This window comes from Sprattus sprattus (genome assembly GCF_963457725.1).
Source record: "Sprattus sprattus genome assembly, chromosome: 5".
Classification (NCBI taxonomy): Eukaryota; Metazoa; Chordata; class Actinopteri; order Clupeiformes; family Clupeidae; genus Sprattus; species Sprattus sprattus.
In genome coordinates this window covers 39876037-39893536 of record NC_137924.1, presented here as the reverse complement: position 1 = coordinate 39893536, position 17500 = coordinate 39876037, and the positions used below count along the sequence as shown (strand labels likewise).

Below are 17500 nucleotides of genomic sequence, written 5' to 3'. Positions count from 1 at the left end.
CAGCGACTCACATAGGGCAGCGACAGTATCTATGGGGAACATTGTGGCCTAAAGAGCAGAGAATCATATGGTCAAGGGAGATTCTAAGATCTTTAGTTTTTTCCTAAAACAATATTTGAAAGGAAAACTGCTCAAACCATTAACATGATTGGACAACTGGGGTGTGACGTCAGTCCTTGAAGTGACTTTCTGTATTTCTTTCAAGGAAATCCTATTGTATGAGTCCAGTTGACTTTTTTTTCTCAGTGAAATTTGAACACATAAATTCTCACTTGTCTGGGATTTCAAACAGATGCATAATCCTTTGTGTAAACTTAGTAATGGACTTAATCATTCAGAATTATATTTGAAAACTAAGATACTCAATCATTCATGATTTTCAACAGCGTATTCATGGTCTGGTTTTCATACACACAGCAACTCCTCATCACCACTCACAAGTAACTCCTCATCACCATCATTCACTCTCTGTCTATCTGTGGTTCGAGAGACAATCTGACCAGATATTCAGTTCTATCTGCTTTTCTAATTACATCCCTGTCTTTATATGCATGGTTAAACTCAAACACATTTGACTGAGGTATTTTCAAGACGTCCCTATTTTCTAGAGAACCACGTCAGGCTCCTCCCAAGAATGTGATGGATGATATTAGAGACACCCATCACACAGATGAGTGTGCCCAGAAACAGTCATCTCTGACAGACACAAGGGGTTAACCCTGCTGCATCGCTCTGCCATCACCGCCAGACAAATCTCATTACTGCATAATCTTCTCATGACATCACTAATATATCTGATGACTGATAGATGACATCACATCACCTCAAAATGCAAAAATCTTGCTCAAGCCAGCCTTTGGGAATATGCAGCTAACCCCACCAGAGGGCATACTGAACAAATCTAGGATAAGTGGGGATTGTAAAATAATCACTTCAATCAATTGTACTGGCCTGTTCATCATTGATTAGGAAAAAACACACCACGTCTGCATGCAAAACTGCGTACATTCATGAACATGCCTTGAAACCAGATGACAAAGAAGGATGGCTGACACTGTAGGGACATAGATATACTGAAATGCTCCAGTGATAATCGAGGACAGCCAATCCGAGCAAAGGTGAGACACAAGGCCCCATCTGAGGCGGATGACGCCATTGTAGTGACTGTGATTTTGACATCACAATGGTGACATGCATTGCCATAGAGATAGCCTTACCAGAGTGGAGGTAGCGTAGTAAGGAGTTTGGCTGCCTGGTAACAACACGGGCTGCAACACAACACACAGGGAGCAGAGGGCAGTTACACACCAAGGACACATTCACAGGGACAAGGGGGTAAATAAAGGAGAGAAAGAGACGGGGGTAATAGCAGAGGGTGGTAACAAAAGACGGTGTCAAACACTTACAGAGGAGAAGAGAACAGGACAAAATGGCAAAATTACAGAAAGGGGGAAAGTACACAGAAACTGCAGAGGAAAAGGAACTGAAATAGTGAAGGTGTTTAAAAGAAGGAAGATATCGACAGATAGGGGCCTTTACTGAGAGGAAACCACATCAAGAGGAGCTCAGTTACACAAGACAAACACAATAACAGCCAGTCACAGTCAAAGTCACAGCTGGGTATGTCTGTACTGCTTTATAAAAGCAGTTGGTAATAAGACATTTATAAGCTATTATTTCCTGACATTAATGATGAAAACCTGTTATGGTTTGACGTTGAAGAAATAATAGCTCATAATTAAGAACCTCTTTATTACGCATTGCCTGAAACATATAAGGTATAGGTACTGTATATATATATATAGTATATAGGCCACGTTATCTTATCACCATCTCCATATCTGGATGTAAGAGGCAGGTTTGACATAAGGGCCATGAAGCTTTAAGAGACTTATAACTTATATCATAAAGCTCCTAAAGACACTGTCCTATAGAAGAGTGGATTCAAGGCTGGTTTAAACTATCAAGGCTGCTGTCCATGGTACTGAAACTGACTGCAGTTCCTCAGATGGCCAGAGGGAGACAATCACGGTCTGTGCAGCGCTTCGTTACAGCTGGCACTGACTTCAAACGAGGCACACTTATGTCTATGCCAAATACAGAGCAAACACTGGGCAGTTTAAACACTTCACTTGGTTCCTCCGTGTCTAATGTGTGTGACAAGTATATTAACTTTGCATTTCTTTCTATTATAGAAACAAATTAAAATAACTGTTCATTTATGTACAGCTTCCCATAATGAGTGAAAATGCTCATATATGAACCTTCAACATTTTATGTATAAAATGTTTTTGATTATAAATATAAAAATGTGTATTTGTAATAAATATATAAACCATTTTGATATCCTTACTGATGGTGTCACTGGCAGGCAGCTTCCGGTAGTAGTGTGTGTGTGTGTGTTTTTAATTCAAACTGTCACACTGTCCCAGTCATACAAGCAGAGATGTGCGAGTCACTGTATGCTTGGAAGAGGAGAGGAGAGGAGAAGAGAAGAGGAGAGAAGAAGAGAGGAGAGGAGAGGAGAGGAGAGGAGAGGAGAGGAGAGGAGAGGAGAGGAGAGGAGAGGAGAGGAGAGGAGAGGCCTGGTCAGAATCTGGGATTCCTCTCCGATAACAGGAAGGCGAAGCCCCAGCAGATCTGCCTGACGTCACGGCCACTTGGCCCGAGCGCCATGGTGACGGCCAGCACCGTGCAACAGAGCCAGATCTGACGCACTTGTCCCTTCCCGGGTGTCCCCTCATGTCCCAGATTATTCCCATAATTCTGCAGAGTTTACGCTGGAGATATTCAGCCCTAATTTCACCTGAGTTGGACGTGCACAACAACTAGGCTCTCACTCCGCTGTCATAACAAATTAGGGAGAAAGGGGGCGCCGGGTCAAGAGGGCACTGGATGCGAGCCCAGTGTGCTCATATGGATCTTCCCTTCACAGTCCTCCAGGGCTCAGGCCAAACACCAACACTTGTACCTCAACAATGCAGCCGTGGAGTCCTTGGGCATGCCAGAATATCCTGCCACGCTTTTAATTCTTGTAACAATACTTTGCAATGAAGTGTCTGCTGAATCGATACATTATCATGAAGATGCAAGTAGAACCATAGTAGGGTTGATTCTCTGTCGCCTGTCACTGCTTTGAAAGGGGCAACAACATGGTTTGCACTTACTTATAAATCCTCATCAGATCAAAATATCTTAGTGATGTACTGTTAATTTCACGGTAAACGCGGGTTGCTTTTACCAATCTATGACGTCCTGCAATAAGGACACTGCTTTCCCAGTATGGCAAATACTAATCCCACCTCCCAATCTATGACTTCCTGCAATAAGGACACTGCTTTCCCAGTATGGCACATACTAATCCCACCTCCCAATCTATGACGTCCTGCAATAAGGACACTGCTTTCCCAGTATGGCACATACTAATCCCACCTCCCAATCTATGACGTCCTGCAATAAGGACACTGCTGTCCCAGTATGGCACATACTAATCCCACCTCCCAATCTATGACTTCCTGCAATAAGGACACTGCTTTCCCAGTATGGCACATACTAATCCCACCTCCCAATCTATGACGTCCTGCAATAAGGACACTGCTTTCCCAGTATGGCACATACTAATCCCACCTCCCAATCTATGACGTCCTGCAATAAGGACACTGCTTTCTCAGTATGGCACATACTAATCCCACCTCCCTCTCCTCTTTATGTGCTGGAAGAGCACAGCGCCACTGGCACCCCACCTCTTGGCTACAATCAACTGATGCAAAACCAACACCTGTCAGTCACTTCATGTCACCTGTTCAAGCAGCCAGTGAGAATGCGCCCGGCGCTTTTCCCAGCTGCTGGAGATCCAGACGAGCACAGCTGGGGTGCTGGTTTACACTAGGCACAGCAGCATCAGCTGGGTGTTGTGGTTTACACTAAGAGGCGCAGCAGAGTCTCAGCGGGCATGCCCAGCAGTGCCTTCATAGCCCCTGCTGTCTCACCTTGTTTGCGTCTAAGTCTTTCCAATGCGTGGGGCTGGTGTTCATGTGTGCATCAGAAAAAAGGTGCCTGGGCTCTCTTTTGGTGTGTATGTATGTGTGAAAATACAGAAAGACAGAGAGAGGAGAGACACAGAGAGAGAAAAAGAGAGAGATGGAGAGTAAGTATATATATGTGTGTGTGTGTGTGTGTGTGTGTGTGTGTGTGTGTGTGTGTGTGTGCAGGGTGCGATTTGCCGGGGGGGATGGGGGGGATTTACCCCCCCTCTGGTTTTTACATCCCCACCTCAGCTGGATGAATTTCATACATGGGGGGGATAACCCTCAATTATTAAAAAAACAAAGAAAAACAGACAGGTTGTGACAGCGTTTTCTTACACTTGCTTACATCGCTGACACTAACGTTCACCTTACCCGAACTGTCGGCATTCTCAGAACTCACTGGCTTTCCTTACTGTACAATGAATATGAAAATAGCCTATTTGTTCACTGAATTAGCGAGTTCTGTCCAAAACAGTTGCGTTTCAGTTTCAATTTCGGTTTCAGTATTTCAACGTGAATGAGAGGGAGCACAAGAATTGAGCGTCTAGCAGCGATTATCATATCATAGACATATATGATGCATAAGAAGAATTAGGCCTATGTATTGCTTGTTTTTTTTTTTCATGATAAAAAAAAAAAAAAACATCCCCCCCTCTGGTTTTTGGACAAATCGCACCCTGTGTGTGTGTGTGTGTGTGTGTGTGTGTATGTGGACCTCAGGCACAATCCTAGGAAGAATTATCAAGATAAACAGCAGTATCTTTGCAGGCTGATGAGTTAAGGAGGCTTAAATCACCCCACTGGCACAGCTATGTACGGCTAGGTGTTCGGGAGTAATGGAGTTCACTGCAGGAAAAGGGTCTTTTAGGCTTCAGACATCAGTAATCCTCCTACACTCTGTCTGACACTTGTCAATCATTTCCAATTCAAATGATTCAAATCACAAGTATTATTAGCAACAATCATCCATGCACACGGACAAGGAAAGATCGTCATGCCAACACATACCAAGTATATGCATATACATCTTTTTTCACCTTTCATATATGAAGAACAATGCTGGACAGCCATGTGTGTGAGTGTGTGGGGGAGACTGTTCGTATTTGTTTGTGTACATGTATGACTGTGTGTGTGTGTGTGTGTGTGTGTGTGTGTGTGTTCCTGTAAATGGGTGTGAGGTTTTCCGTTTAAGGGTTCAGGGTTACCTTGCTAGGCGATAGGTGTGTATGAGGTGCGTAGCCGTGGAGACCGTCGATTGGGGCGTGGCCCGAGTCACTGAGGTGCAGAAGCTCTCCGCTCTTTCCCGGAGTCAAGTGGGCGGGACTGTGCTCCAGGGGTGGAGTCTCCTCATCTTGGTAACGGTACTTCTGCAGAGAGACAGACGGAGAATGAACATGTCAAAAAGCAGTATTGGATTGATGACCTAATATGATCATCATGTTTAAGACAATTCTACATTAAAACAAATACAATCATAAAAGCACACATATTTGTTCTCTCATAAGAAAAACATACAAACACACAAACACACACACATCATTGAAAATGTTTTTGTTTTCTTGTCGTATTGTTTTACAGAAGAGAAGAGAGGTGCAAAGGAATACCACACAGACATGCAGGCACACACTCTCTCTCTCTGTCACACACACACACACACACACAAACACAGGTCATTTATTTCCGGTCCCAGGGCCTTATATAACCCATTCCCTAAACAAGGTGATTTATGTCTGTAATCAGCCGGTTAATAGCACCTGTGTGTGTGTGTGTGTGTGTGTGTGCGCACGCGTGTTTGTGTGTGTGCGTGATGCATGTGTAGAATGGCAATCAAGTCTATATTCAAAACACACACACTCTCATACACACTGATAGACATATATCCCGGTCTGCAGCAAATTCCTGGAGCCATCTCCCCTATTTTATCACTCTGAAACTCTGCCAAGCAATGATGGGAGAGGTAGGGGGAGGGGGGCGGGGTAAAGAGTAATTCTTTGCCTTTTCAAGCCGCTGTGATCGTAGCTCTCTGAGGATTTAAGAGATTACAGGAGGTTCACACACAGAGACATACCACACACACTTGGCTTTGCCAATGAATTTTAAAGGCTGCTGCAATATCATGATAGCAAAAATACAGGTATATCTGCGTGTTTCCTCCACTTATTCTCATATAATGACATGCGATTGCAGCTAAAGCAGTAATGATGTCATTATTCCGTCCACTGTGTTGATGTCACAATGCCTTCTCTGCTCTATTCTCTTCCAAAGCAGAACACCCCAATCATTCCCTTCCTCCCAGAGGGTTTGTGAAATCATGCTTCAGAATCCCGGTCGACACTTAACGCAGAGTTCCATGACCACAAAGCATCATGGTTAACCATGCAAACATGTGCAAACACCCGAAAAAATGACAAATGACAAATGACAAATGACTTGTCAGATTGAAGTTTACAGGGAGCATATTCAGAGGGCCATGAAATTCACTTTGACCACAATGACAAACCCTGCTTATCTCATCCTCCGTATCACTCACTCAGCGTAAAATGCATTAGTCATCACAACCCCATTCCTGTTACTCCTTTGGTGCAGGCTTCCCCTTCCTCTTTTATCTACCGCATTCAAACAATCCAAGCATGGGGATTCAGGCTCAATCACGTCCAAGTCCTCTACCACTCCTCTGCAAGTTCACTTCATTTGGTTAATAGTCACAAGCGCCAATGCATCCCTCTATGAATTTTTTATTTTAAGAGGTTTTTTTTCCACAGTTAACAGTTAATGCAAACTGCAAAACAGCAGTGCCTGATATTCAGTGGTACAAAAACAAAACATAACAGTGGAATACTGCCTAGAATGGAGCTATAATTGAATTGTGGCGCTGTGGCTCTGTGATGTCACAATGCCCTAGAAATGCATTTTAACAACACATTGACATGGCAGAAGGTCTCTGTGGAGGTACGGAGGTCTGCTGGAAATTACTCACTGTTACTCACAACATCAGCAGGGCATGGCACTTAACATGACACAAACACACACACACACACACTCACACACACACACACACACACACACACACACACACACAGAGAAAGAGAGAGTCAGAGAGAGAGTGTGTGAGAGAGAGAGAGAGAGAGAGAGCGAGAGAATGCAAAGAACTGTCATAATACATGACTTGGTCTGGCACATCTAGTATTTTGTTTGTGTGCTGTTTTCATTTAACTGCCAGTGCAGTTTGACTGAGTATGTGTGTGTGTTGTTCATTATAACTAAATACACATACAAATAATGTACATCTATTTCACACACATGCATCTATAGACACACACACACAAATACCAGAAAGATGAGAACATTTACAAATACCACAGTCACGAAACTCCTAATAGACCTGTGCCTCATCTCTCTCTCTCTCTTGCTCTCTCTCACACACACACACACAGACATATTCCTAGCGGGTGGGCAATCACTCACTCAATCATGCTTTTTATTCATTTGCTTGTGTCAGTTGTGGTACTGGACCATGCTGTTGTGGCACTGGACCATGCTGTGTGGCACCTGGCAACACCCCCATTTACGTTAAAATGGTTTAGTCCTGGTAGTCAGCCAATGAAACATAGGAGCTCAGACGGGCAATTTCGCCATGCTCCAGTTTCCATGCCATCTCCGGTCATATCATACAATGGCCTAGTGCCAACAGGTGAACTTAAGTCAGTGTGTGTGTGTGTGTGTGTGTGTGTGTGTGTGTGTGTGTGTGTGTGTGTGTGTGTGTGTGTGAGTGTGTGGAAGACAGAGAGAAAGATAGAGACAGGGAGTGAGGGAGTCAGTGCATGCTGATGAGAAAGAAGAAGAAAAAGAAGGAGAAGAAAATAAGAAACACGAAAAAGATAAAGGTGATGTAGGGTTGCTATTTTCTGATTTTTTAAGCAATAGTAATTGTGCCATGAATGCTAGGCTCTGAGTATGATAGACAGACAGACAGACAAACAAACAGAGAGACAGACAGACAGAGAGTTGCATTATCCAACTTCATGGCGAGAGATCCACGCCTGGCAGGAGCGCAGAGTTGCAATTACTCTCACGCGGGCCCGTGCACTAATGAGGGTGCCTGCACGCAAACCCTGTGCAGATAATTGGTCTTCAAACGTAAACACACATACACGTGTAAGACAGCCTACACGCAGAACTGGAACACTGATAGATGAACAATAATGGAATATCAGAGAGGGTCACGTTATTTGAACTGACTAGATGACACATTGAGATTAAAGGGCGCAGGCAGCGAAATCTCGCTGACCGGGATAATGGAGTTTAGATGAGAGAATGTGGACTAATTCAGATTCAGCCCCCTGACACTCGGAGAGCGCGCTACGATCACGTTTCATTTGCGTTTCCGCATGGCCACATCTCTCACGCCTCGCGGCCCCCCTAGCCCCTTCTGCCTTTCGTTCAGATCAGAAACGCGAGCCATGAGAGACCCCCTCCACATGCATGTGTGCTGCTTCACGCTCGCTCGCTCTCTTGCACGCACGCGTTCGTGCGTAACTACATATACACACAGTGATGAAAAGTGGACAAACCGGCTTACCTTGCAGCCAAACATAAGCGAAAGGGTCCGGTTGCTACAGACCACCTTACACTGACACATTACCGGCGAGAAACACTTGCAGCGTCGCTCCGGTGGTGACATCCGAGCGACGCCCATCAACAAGCCTCAAAGCCAAAGAACCAAAAGCGCGGCCAAAGCGGCAAGGCAGCAGGGTGAACCAATAGCCCTTTGGAAGCAATACACTGTCTTTACTCCTCGTAACCGATAGCCCTTGGTATGCACAAGGCGGATGGTCTACTACGCGCGGTCTGTAAAGCAGGTCGGGTTCAGTCTGGTGTTGGCACTTGTCCACGAGATGCTGCCGGTACCGACGGAGTTCAAGTTCACTGTCTAGCGCTCCTCCAACAGGTAAACATTAATATCCAAGTATAAAATGTGTGAGTTTAAAATGTATAAAAAGGTAGCTGTCCATAAGGCTCTGTGGTTGTCTTCATTCCCTAGTCCTTCTCATCTTTCTGGCAGCCCCGTCTTCTCTCATTTTCCCCAGTCGTTGCCCTACCGTCTCTCTCCTCCCCCCTTTCTCTCTCTCTCTCACTCTAGCAGAATTTCGATATCATACCAACAGAACGTTAAATCAAGTGTTCTACCGTAAAGGCGTGGCTATAAGCGCAACTCGAGCTTGCTCGAGACGGGGGGAGTGTGTAAGGCAATGAATGACAGAAGGACAGATGTAAAGAAAGCGAGAGATAGACGGACATTTTTTTTAAATTGACTAACGTATCATTTTACAAACCAAACACGTCCAGTGGACAGACCCAAAATGGCACGAGACGAGGTAAAGAGGAGGAGATGGCTATGAGAAGAAAAGAGAGGATGGTGATATTATACGATTAGGAGCTTGGTGCGCGAAACATCCATATCATTCGGTGCGACGTGACACATCATGCTGTTAGACTAAACATACATATGTCATAGGTTTCCATAACAAGCAACAGATACACAAAAACGTTTGCTCGAGCGCGCGCGCACGCACAGCTGGAAATGCTTACCGCAGGATCGCTGCACCCAGTGCCTCTTATCTTGCTCCTATCACCTCTCCTTCCCTCTGAAGATAAGGTCGGGGCGAAGAGACTGTCCCAATTTTGATCTCTCCCGCTCTCTTTCCTCCAGCTCTCTCTATGTCTCTCTCATTCTCGTCTCCTCCTGCCCCAACACTGTGACCTCGCGCCTCTCTCCTCAGACAACGGAATCAATATCTCACCTGTCGGCACGAGCTATTCACTCATTTCAGCGAGGGAGACGTTATCGCCTCGTGACACACGCTGGCAAAACGGGTCCTAGAACTGAACGCGTCTCCACAGGAGGAGAGGACAGAGTTTCCGATACCAATGCCCCCTGGCGGCAAACGACCACACCGGCTTCACGGAAGCGAAGATGGCTTAACGCCTTAACTCCCGGTAGGTAGCGGTTAAAGGCAAATGAAAGGCAATCTAGCACAGAACGTAACAGGTTGAGAAGAAAAGAATCATACTACATTGGGACCCGACAGCACAACATAGTGTAGCCAAATAGAGAGTACAACAGGTTGGAGTATAGGAACTCTACTGGAGATTTAGACCCATCTTAACAATGTGCTACACTAACCTAGAGAAGGACTAGGTTAGGATAGCAGTCCACAGAGGGTTTCAGAAATTCAAGAATAACAATGTCTATTGATTGTCTATCAAGACTTATAAGTCTGGACAAAATCAGACGTCAGAGAGGTTCAGGCGAAGCACAGTCTACAGAGAACAGGACTTTGAAAACCTCAGACATTAGCAATGCTGCTTTCAGATTGTGTTCACAAGGATTCTATGAATGAATCAGAAGAAAGAACCTCTCTATTTCTTTCTCTATCTCTCTAGCTCTCACACACGCAAACACATTACACAGTCGGACCACGTACACAGGGAGAAAACATTTGTTCCAAGGTCACCTCCGCCGTTACATCTGATTTCCTGTTTCCACCGGCTCTTGCTGCACCCCCTCCTCTCTCTGCCCCCCTTCTCTCCCTCTCTCTCTCTCTCTCTCCGCCCCCCTCCCTTCCTCTCTCCACCTCATCATTGATCACTCCTCGTCCTTCCTCATTCATAGAAAATGTCTGACTCAGATTTCACTCCTACAAGTACAATTCAGAATAATAACATAACACACGCAGGCACACACAGTAGAGATAAAGATTAGCCAGCCCCTACAGAGACAAAGAGGTCATCAACCCTCATGCACTTGATTAAATCAAAGAGAGAAGAGTGAAAAGAGAAAAAGAGAGAGAGAGAGAGATGAAAAGAGACAGGAAGAGAAAAGCACACTTATCCATTGGGTGGAAGACAAAGACCATTTAATTATCATTCAGGAGCCGTGGAGCAGAGAGGACAGAGGCTCCTCTGTATGCAGCTACACACACACACACACACACACACACACACACACACTGTCACTTAAGACACACACTCTCAAACACATACACACACCATCCCTTTGTCACACGAAGAATCACACAGAAACACACACACACACACACACACACACACAGCCACTTAAGACACACACTCTCAAACACATACACACACCATCCCTATGCCACGCTAAGAATCACACACACACACACACACACACACACACTCACACACACACAAAAACAAAGCCACTTAATACACACGCTCTCAAACACATACACACACCATCCCTATGTCACACTGAGAATCATAAACACACATACACACACACACACACACACACATACACACACACACACACGCACACACACACACACACAGCTACTTAAGACACATATACTATCCCTCTGTCACACTGACAATAATACACACAAACATTTCAAATACAGGTAACGAGTCCTGGGGAACACTATGATGGAACCTGTCTGCTTTTAAATTGCAGTGTTTGTGCATAGCTGTTGTTTATTTTTTGCCCTGTTATTCTCTTATGCCTGGTGAAATTAAATGAATGACACAACACTATACACAATACTTGTACACCCATGCAATATCACTGCAATCCTGTTTTCCCCTCTGAGCGCTGCGGTGGGTGTTGTTTCCTGCTTTCTGCTTCCTGCTTAGATCTGTAGTAGGCTGCTAATGAGAATGCAGTTCCTAATTTACTGGGAATGCTAGTAGATGGGCCTGGTGAAGATAGGAATGTCCTCATTTATAATAAATAAATATATACAAATTAAATATAATGAATTGAAAGCACAGAGTATGACCATGATAACCCAGAGGGCTGAAGAGAGGCCAGTGTCCCTGCAGACTGAGTCAGTGTTGCGCTGTCTCAGTGTTAGTAGGGTAGCACTTGCTGTGTTCACACATTTAAGGAACTAACTGTAGATCTGTACAACCAGGAAGCCCATTTACATCTATAAATATCAACACATTACATACACTTCAAACACACACACACACACACACACACACACACACACACACACACACACACACACACACACACACACACATACTATTGAGCAATTTTCCAGTATGCAACGAAAAATGAAAATTAACAGGAATGATGCAAATTTGTCTGCAAATCAATATTTAATTAACAATACAATTAGGTCATTTGTTTCATGTTTAATTTTATCTTATATTTTTTCTCTTCTCTCTAGCGCGTTCTCTCTCCCTCTTTCTCCCTGTGTGTGTTTGTGTGTGTGTGTGTGTGTCTGTGAAGACAGTGTCCAGTCTTAATCTGTCCAAAGCAATGCGCCTGGGAGCAGTGGCCCCAAAATAAACAGTGAGCTAGAAACACAAACCAGCTTTTCTGTACACACACACACACACACACACACTACCACACACACACATACACACACACACATACACACACAGATGGCATGCATATGCACACACACACAAACACACACACACACACGCACACACACAGAAACACATATATACAAACACACACACACACATACACACACACGCACACACACACACGCACTCACACTGAAACAAACAAACCCAATTGGACACGGCAATCCAGACAGAAGGAGAGACCACGGGTATGACAGCTCCCTAGCAAAGAAATCACAACAGATATAAACACACAAATCAACACAAACACACACACACAAAAAACAAACACACACACACACACACACACACACACATACACACACACACACACACACATCATGTTGCAATTCTCGGTTTGAAACAATGAGGACCAACAGTCCTGTTTCTTACAGCACAACAGAAGCAAAAAACAGCCACTTTCACTTTGGTCATTACATGTTTTTTTGAGAGCTCCTTGAAACATCACAGAAATGCTTTGTTCAGGCCCGAGTCATGGCGGTTTGCCTTTAGAACCACGGAGAGCAACATCAGAGAAGTGTCACACAGATAGCCATAGGCAGCAAGGAACGGACCAGTCCATTACAGCACCATGGACAGCGAACACACACAAACCTATTAAAATACGTACTATGGCAGTGTGCTGAGAAAGGGGACACTATGCCACAATAACCAAGCGAAAGAGATCAACGTGCTTTACTGAAAGGGCATAGCCCCTTGGGCATCACCACTTAGAACAATACAGACATGCTTTATTCAAGCTAGAGCCAGGACGCACAGTTAGAAAGAAATATTTTTCCTTCAGTACCATGGGCAGCAACAGCAGTGGACTGTCTGTCTAGCAACAAAAAAAAATAGACACACATGCAAACACACATAAAGACACACACACTTAGATATACAGAGATACACGCACAAAGATACATTTTCTTCTTTAAAGCAGTAGCAAGGACTTTTGGTAGAAAACGAGCAATTCTTACAAACACCACCAACAGCCCTGCTGGCACTGATGAAAGGCTTGCTGAAACGTTAACTCATGTCTTTAGCGATATAGTTGGCGATGTCATACTGTGAAAGCTTTTAACAGTTCTGGGCCCAGACCACACAACTGCATAGTGCCTAGCCTAGGTGGCTAGTTTACACGACAAGTGTGGTTATCTGTCCATCACCTGACTATATGCTGTTATTATCAACTTGAAGATGATACCCGTAATAGTTGCCTATAAAAACATGCTTCAAACAGTGGCAAATTGTTGCATACTGTCTATTTACCAGCCATAGGCAGCAATAAACAGACACACACAGAATGTGTAAGAATAGGTAACACACAAACACATACACACACACACACACACACACACACACACACACACACACACACAGAATATGTAAGAATATGTAAAACACACATACAGTACTTTTAAGTACTTCAAGACTCCCCAGTTGAAGGCAGAGTCTGCGATACAGTTTCAGATTCATGAAAGGTTGGTGATATTTGAGCTCCACAGCCAATCAAATTATATCCCTCTCTTCTGCTCCTGAAGCTCTATGTTGATTGGCTGAGATTGATTATCATTACTATGTTTGTATCCCATTTACAAAGCCAGGCCTGTGTACAAACACAACTTTGTTAGTGCAAACACTGAGCCAGAGGAACATGAGGAGCAATTCACTGACAAGAAGTGTTGGATTAGAATCGCAGCCTCTACCTTTAACAGCCATAGGCCATAATTCTGTAGTGTGGGCAACACACACACACACACACACACACACACACACACACACACACACACTGCCTACTCACTAGGTAATGGACCGACACAACAAATACAAATACGCATAAACATGCACAGACACACAGACACATGCACACACACACAAATTGATAAACCTTTACCCATCAATTTTCTTTCATACTGTTCAGGCTGATGGACAGATATTTAATCTAAATTGGCCCTTTTTTATAGGACCAAGACAAAGAGTGGTATTTAGCCAGCTGGTTGGCCCTGCTGTTGCACGCTGTGTCCACAGTGAGGCAGAAGACAGCCAGAGATGGGCTAAGTTCAGCATTCCGCTCAGGCTGGACTGCGGTTTAGCCCACCTCCAGAAGACCATGATGTCATCGACTGGAGGGGGTGGGGGGTGGTGGTGCTGGTGGGGTTATTCTGGGGGCTGACAGCTCCTAAACTCCTACACACACACATACACATTCACGCACACACACACACACACACACATATACACATACACATACACACACACGCACACACACACACACACAGTCATCCACATACAAACACACACACACACACACACACACACTCACACATATTTACACACACACACACACACACACACACACACACACACACACACACATACACGTACACATTTATGCATGCATATCCAGTTACTGGGTTAGTCCTGGCCATTGTTTGACTATGAACATTCTAGTCTAGTGTGATTTCTCTAATGGTTTCTGTTTTGACTGTTATCGCAACGGGACGGAACAATCAATCAATCTGTTCTAAGAGTGTTTGTGCTCTTTAACATGCAGGCATACTTATACACTAACAATGATATACATATACTCCAGTACAGTCTCATTCACAGTTAACCGTTTACCAACAGTAAGTCTTTCACTTACAAAATACAGAAATGCAAATAAATCAATTAAAAGAATAACTCAAAACACTGACATTGTCCTGGACTTTTATTTTGGAGTAAAAGCTTAAAGGGCATTTAGATCCTCCCCAGCATTTATTGCTGCACAAGTGCCAAAACCTTCAACCTGTAGCCCCAGCAAGTTCTGGTTCCACTTTGCCTATCCCAGCACCCTCTGAGTTTACTACTGCTACACTTAATCTTCAATCCTGGCAAAAATGATATTTGAGCTCAACAGCCAATCAAATACACCCCTCCCTTTCGTCTACCGGAAGCAGTGTTGTTGATTGGTTAGAGTGTATGGCTCGGACCACTTTGTTTGCTTCCTGTTTAAAATGGTTATCTGAGTGTGCACGCTGTACGGACAGCTGGAGGAATGTGAGGAGAATTTGGCTTAATTCAACTAAAATTGGATAATGGAATATAATCAAGGCATGTACCTTTACCTGAACCTACACCAACATCCTAGAACACGTAATGCACTTTTGGCAACGTAATACACTCTCTAACACCCTAATAAACACACACAAGCACACACACATTAACACCTCAGAGCTTGCACACACTCCTGTATGCAGGCCCCCAGGCATACAGTACCTAAAAATACACACACACAAACACACTGAAGACATGCAGGGATGTACACACACATACCACATACAAAGATGAAATGTGTGTTGTCCTTTATTTTTCACTTCCGCCAACTTTTTCTTCATGAGTCATGGTCAAACACAGAACATGGCACGACCTTTTTTCATAGTGTGTCTATAGTGTGTGTCTGTGTCTGTGTCTATGTGTGTATGTGTGTGTCTGTGTGTCTGTGTGTCTGTGTGTTTGTATGCCCACGCTGCAGGTCACCAAGAGCCCCTTCTCTCCATCTCTTTATTTCTTTCCCACGCTCACTTTCGCCCCCCCTCTCTCGCTCTCTCTTTCTCTGCCTCTGTCTCTTTCACTCTCTTTCTTTCTCTCTGCCTCTCTCATGCACTCTCTCTTTTCCCTTCATTAGCTGCCACTCATCTTTCAACCACCCTTTCATCTTTATCTCCATCTCTTTTTCATACTCTATCTCTCTCACACTCTCTCACACACACACACACACACACACACACACACACACACACACACACACACACTAACTCTCACCCTCTCCCTCCAAATCTTTCATCCCTCCTTCCTTCTTCCCGGGTTTCATTTTTATTCCGTACACGAAGCCTCTGCCTGGTTGCCATGGAAACTATCGGGCTCAGATGGCCCGGTTGCTAGGCAACTGACATCACCAGTAAGGAGACGATGAAGAAAGAAAAGAAGCAAATGAAGAGAAAGAGGGAGGGGCTTCAGATTTATGAATGTGTGTTTGTGTGAGTGAGACATGTGCGTGTGTGTGCCTGACAGTGTGTGTGTGTGAGTGAGACATGTGCGTGTGTGTGCCTGACAGTGTGTGTGTGTGAGTGAGACATGTGCGTGTGTGTGCCTGACAGTGTGTGTGTGTGAGTGAGACATGTGCGTGTGTGTGCCTAACAGTGTGTGTGTGTGTGAGTGACCCACTGTGTATAGTGAGTGTAATTTCAGAATAATATTTTTTTCCGTAGATTGGCCTCATGAAACACATTGAAGAAGACATGATGAAGACAATATTGAAGATAGGTAGACAAGTCAGAAGGACACAGAGAGAAAAAAGGAGGTGAAGAAAGAGAGAGAAATATGCTGGAGAAAAACAGAGTACCAAATGTACCATTCATTCAAAAACACACACACATGCACACACATGGTCGTTCACATGAACATGTGCCTGCCACACACGTGACACCCATGCACATGTGTCCTCATCCAGTGTACACACACACACGCACACACTCACAGGTAGCCAATATACATAATTCACATTTTGGAATGTTTTTTTCTTGTTCATGCGTTCTAACATGACACAGTCACATCTGTGACATCTCTCTTTAAAGTTGTAGTCTTTATTTTTTACATTTTAAATTATTCAAAGCATAATTCTAGGTTTGCCTTGATATAATTCTGGAGGCATACAATACAAAAAGACAGCATTCCACGATATTTATGTCCAGTATATGTATTTATGTCCCGTATATGTATTTATGTCCCGTATATGTATTTTATGTATGGCTCTGACCAATACTAATAAATCAATGAAACACCAAGATTTGATTTACACAACGAATGTTGGGAAACATTGTGAATGACTATTTGTTCAGAACGTCATCATAACTGTACATGCATGTGCTAACTTTCTGATTATAAGGTTATTACGTAACGAAAGGCTGTGTTAGAAAGTGTGTACATGTTGTGTTTGAACACAGTGACTTTAAAGTGATTGCACTGATCATTTTCTAGACAAGATATTGGTTGGAAGACAGAGGAATCTTTCGAGTAAAGTTGTACAGTGAAGACACTTT

General features: G+C 44.0%; 1 protein-coding gene across 1 annotated transcript in view; it reads right to left on the bottom strand.

The window, feature by feature from the left end:
* The window catches only part of LOC308365048 (disks large homolog 4-like), a gene marked incomplete at both ends in the record, with an annotated part of 76648 nt that overhangs the window by 38868 nt on the left and 20280 nt on the right, over positions 1-17500 (bottom strand). Inside the window, 2 exons of the mRNA XM_080838367.1 lie at positions 1218-1268; positions 5234-5395. Coding sequence (XP_080694493.1) covers positions 1218-1268; positions 5234-5395 — 213 coding nt within the window. The remainder of the gene's footprint in view (positions 1-1217; positions 1269-5233; positions 5396-17500) is intronic.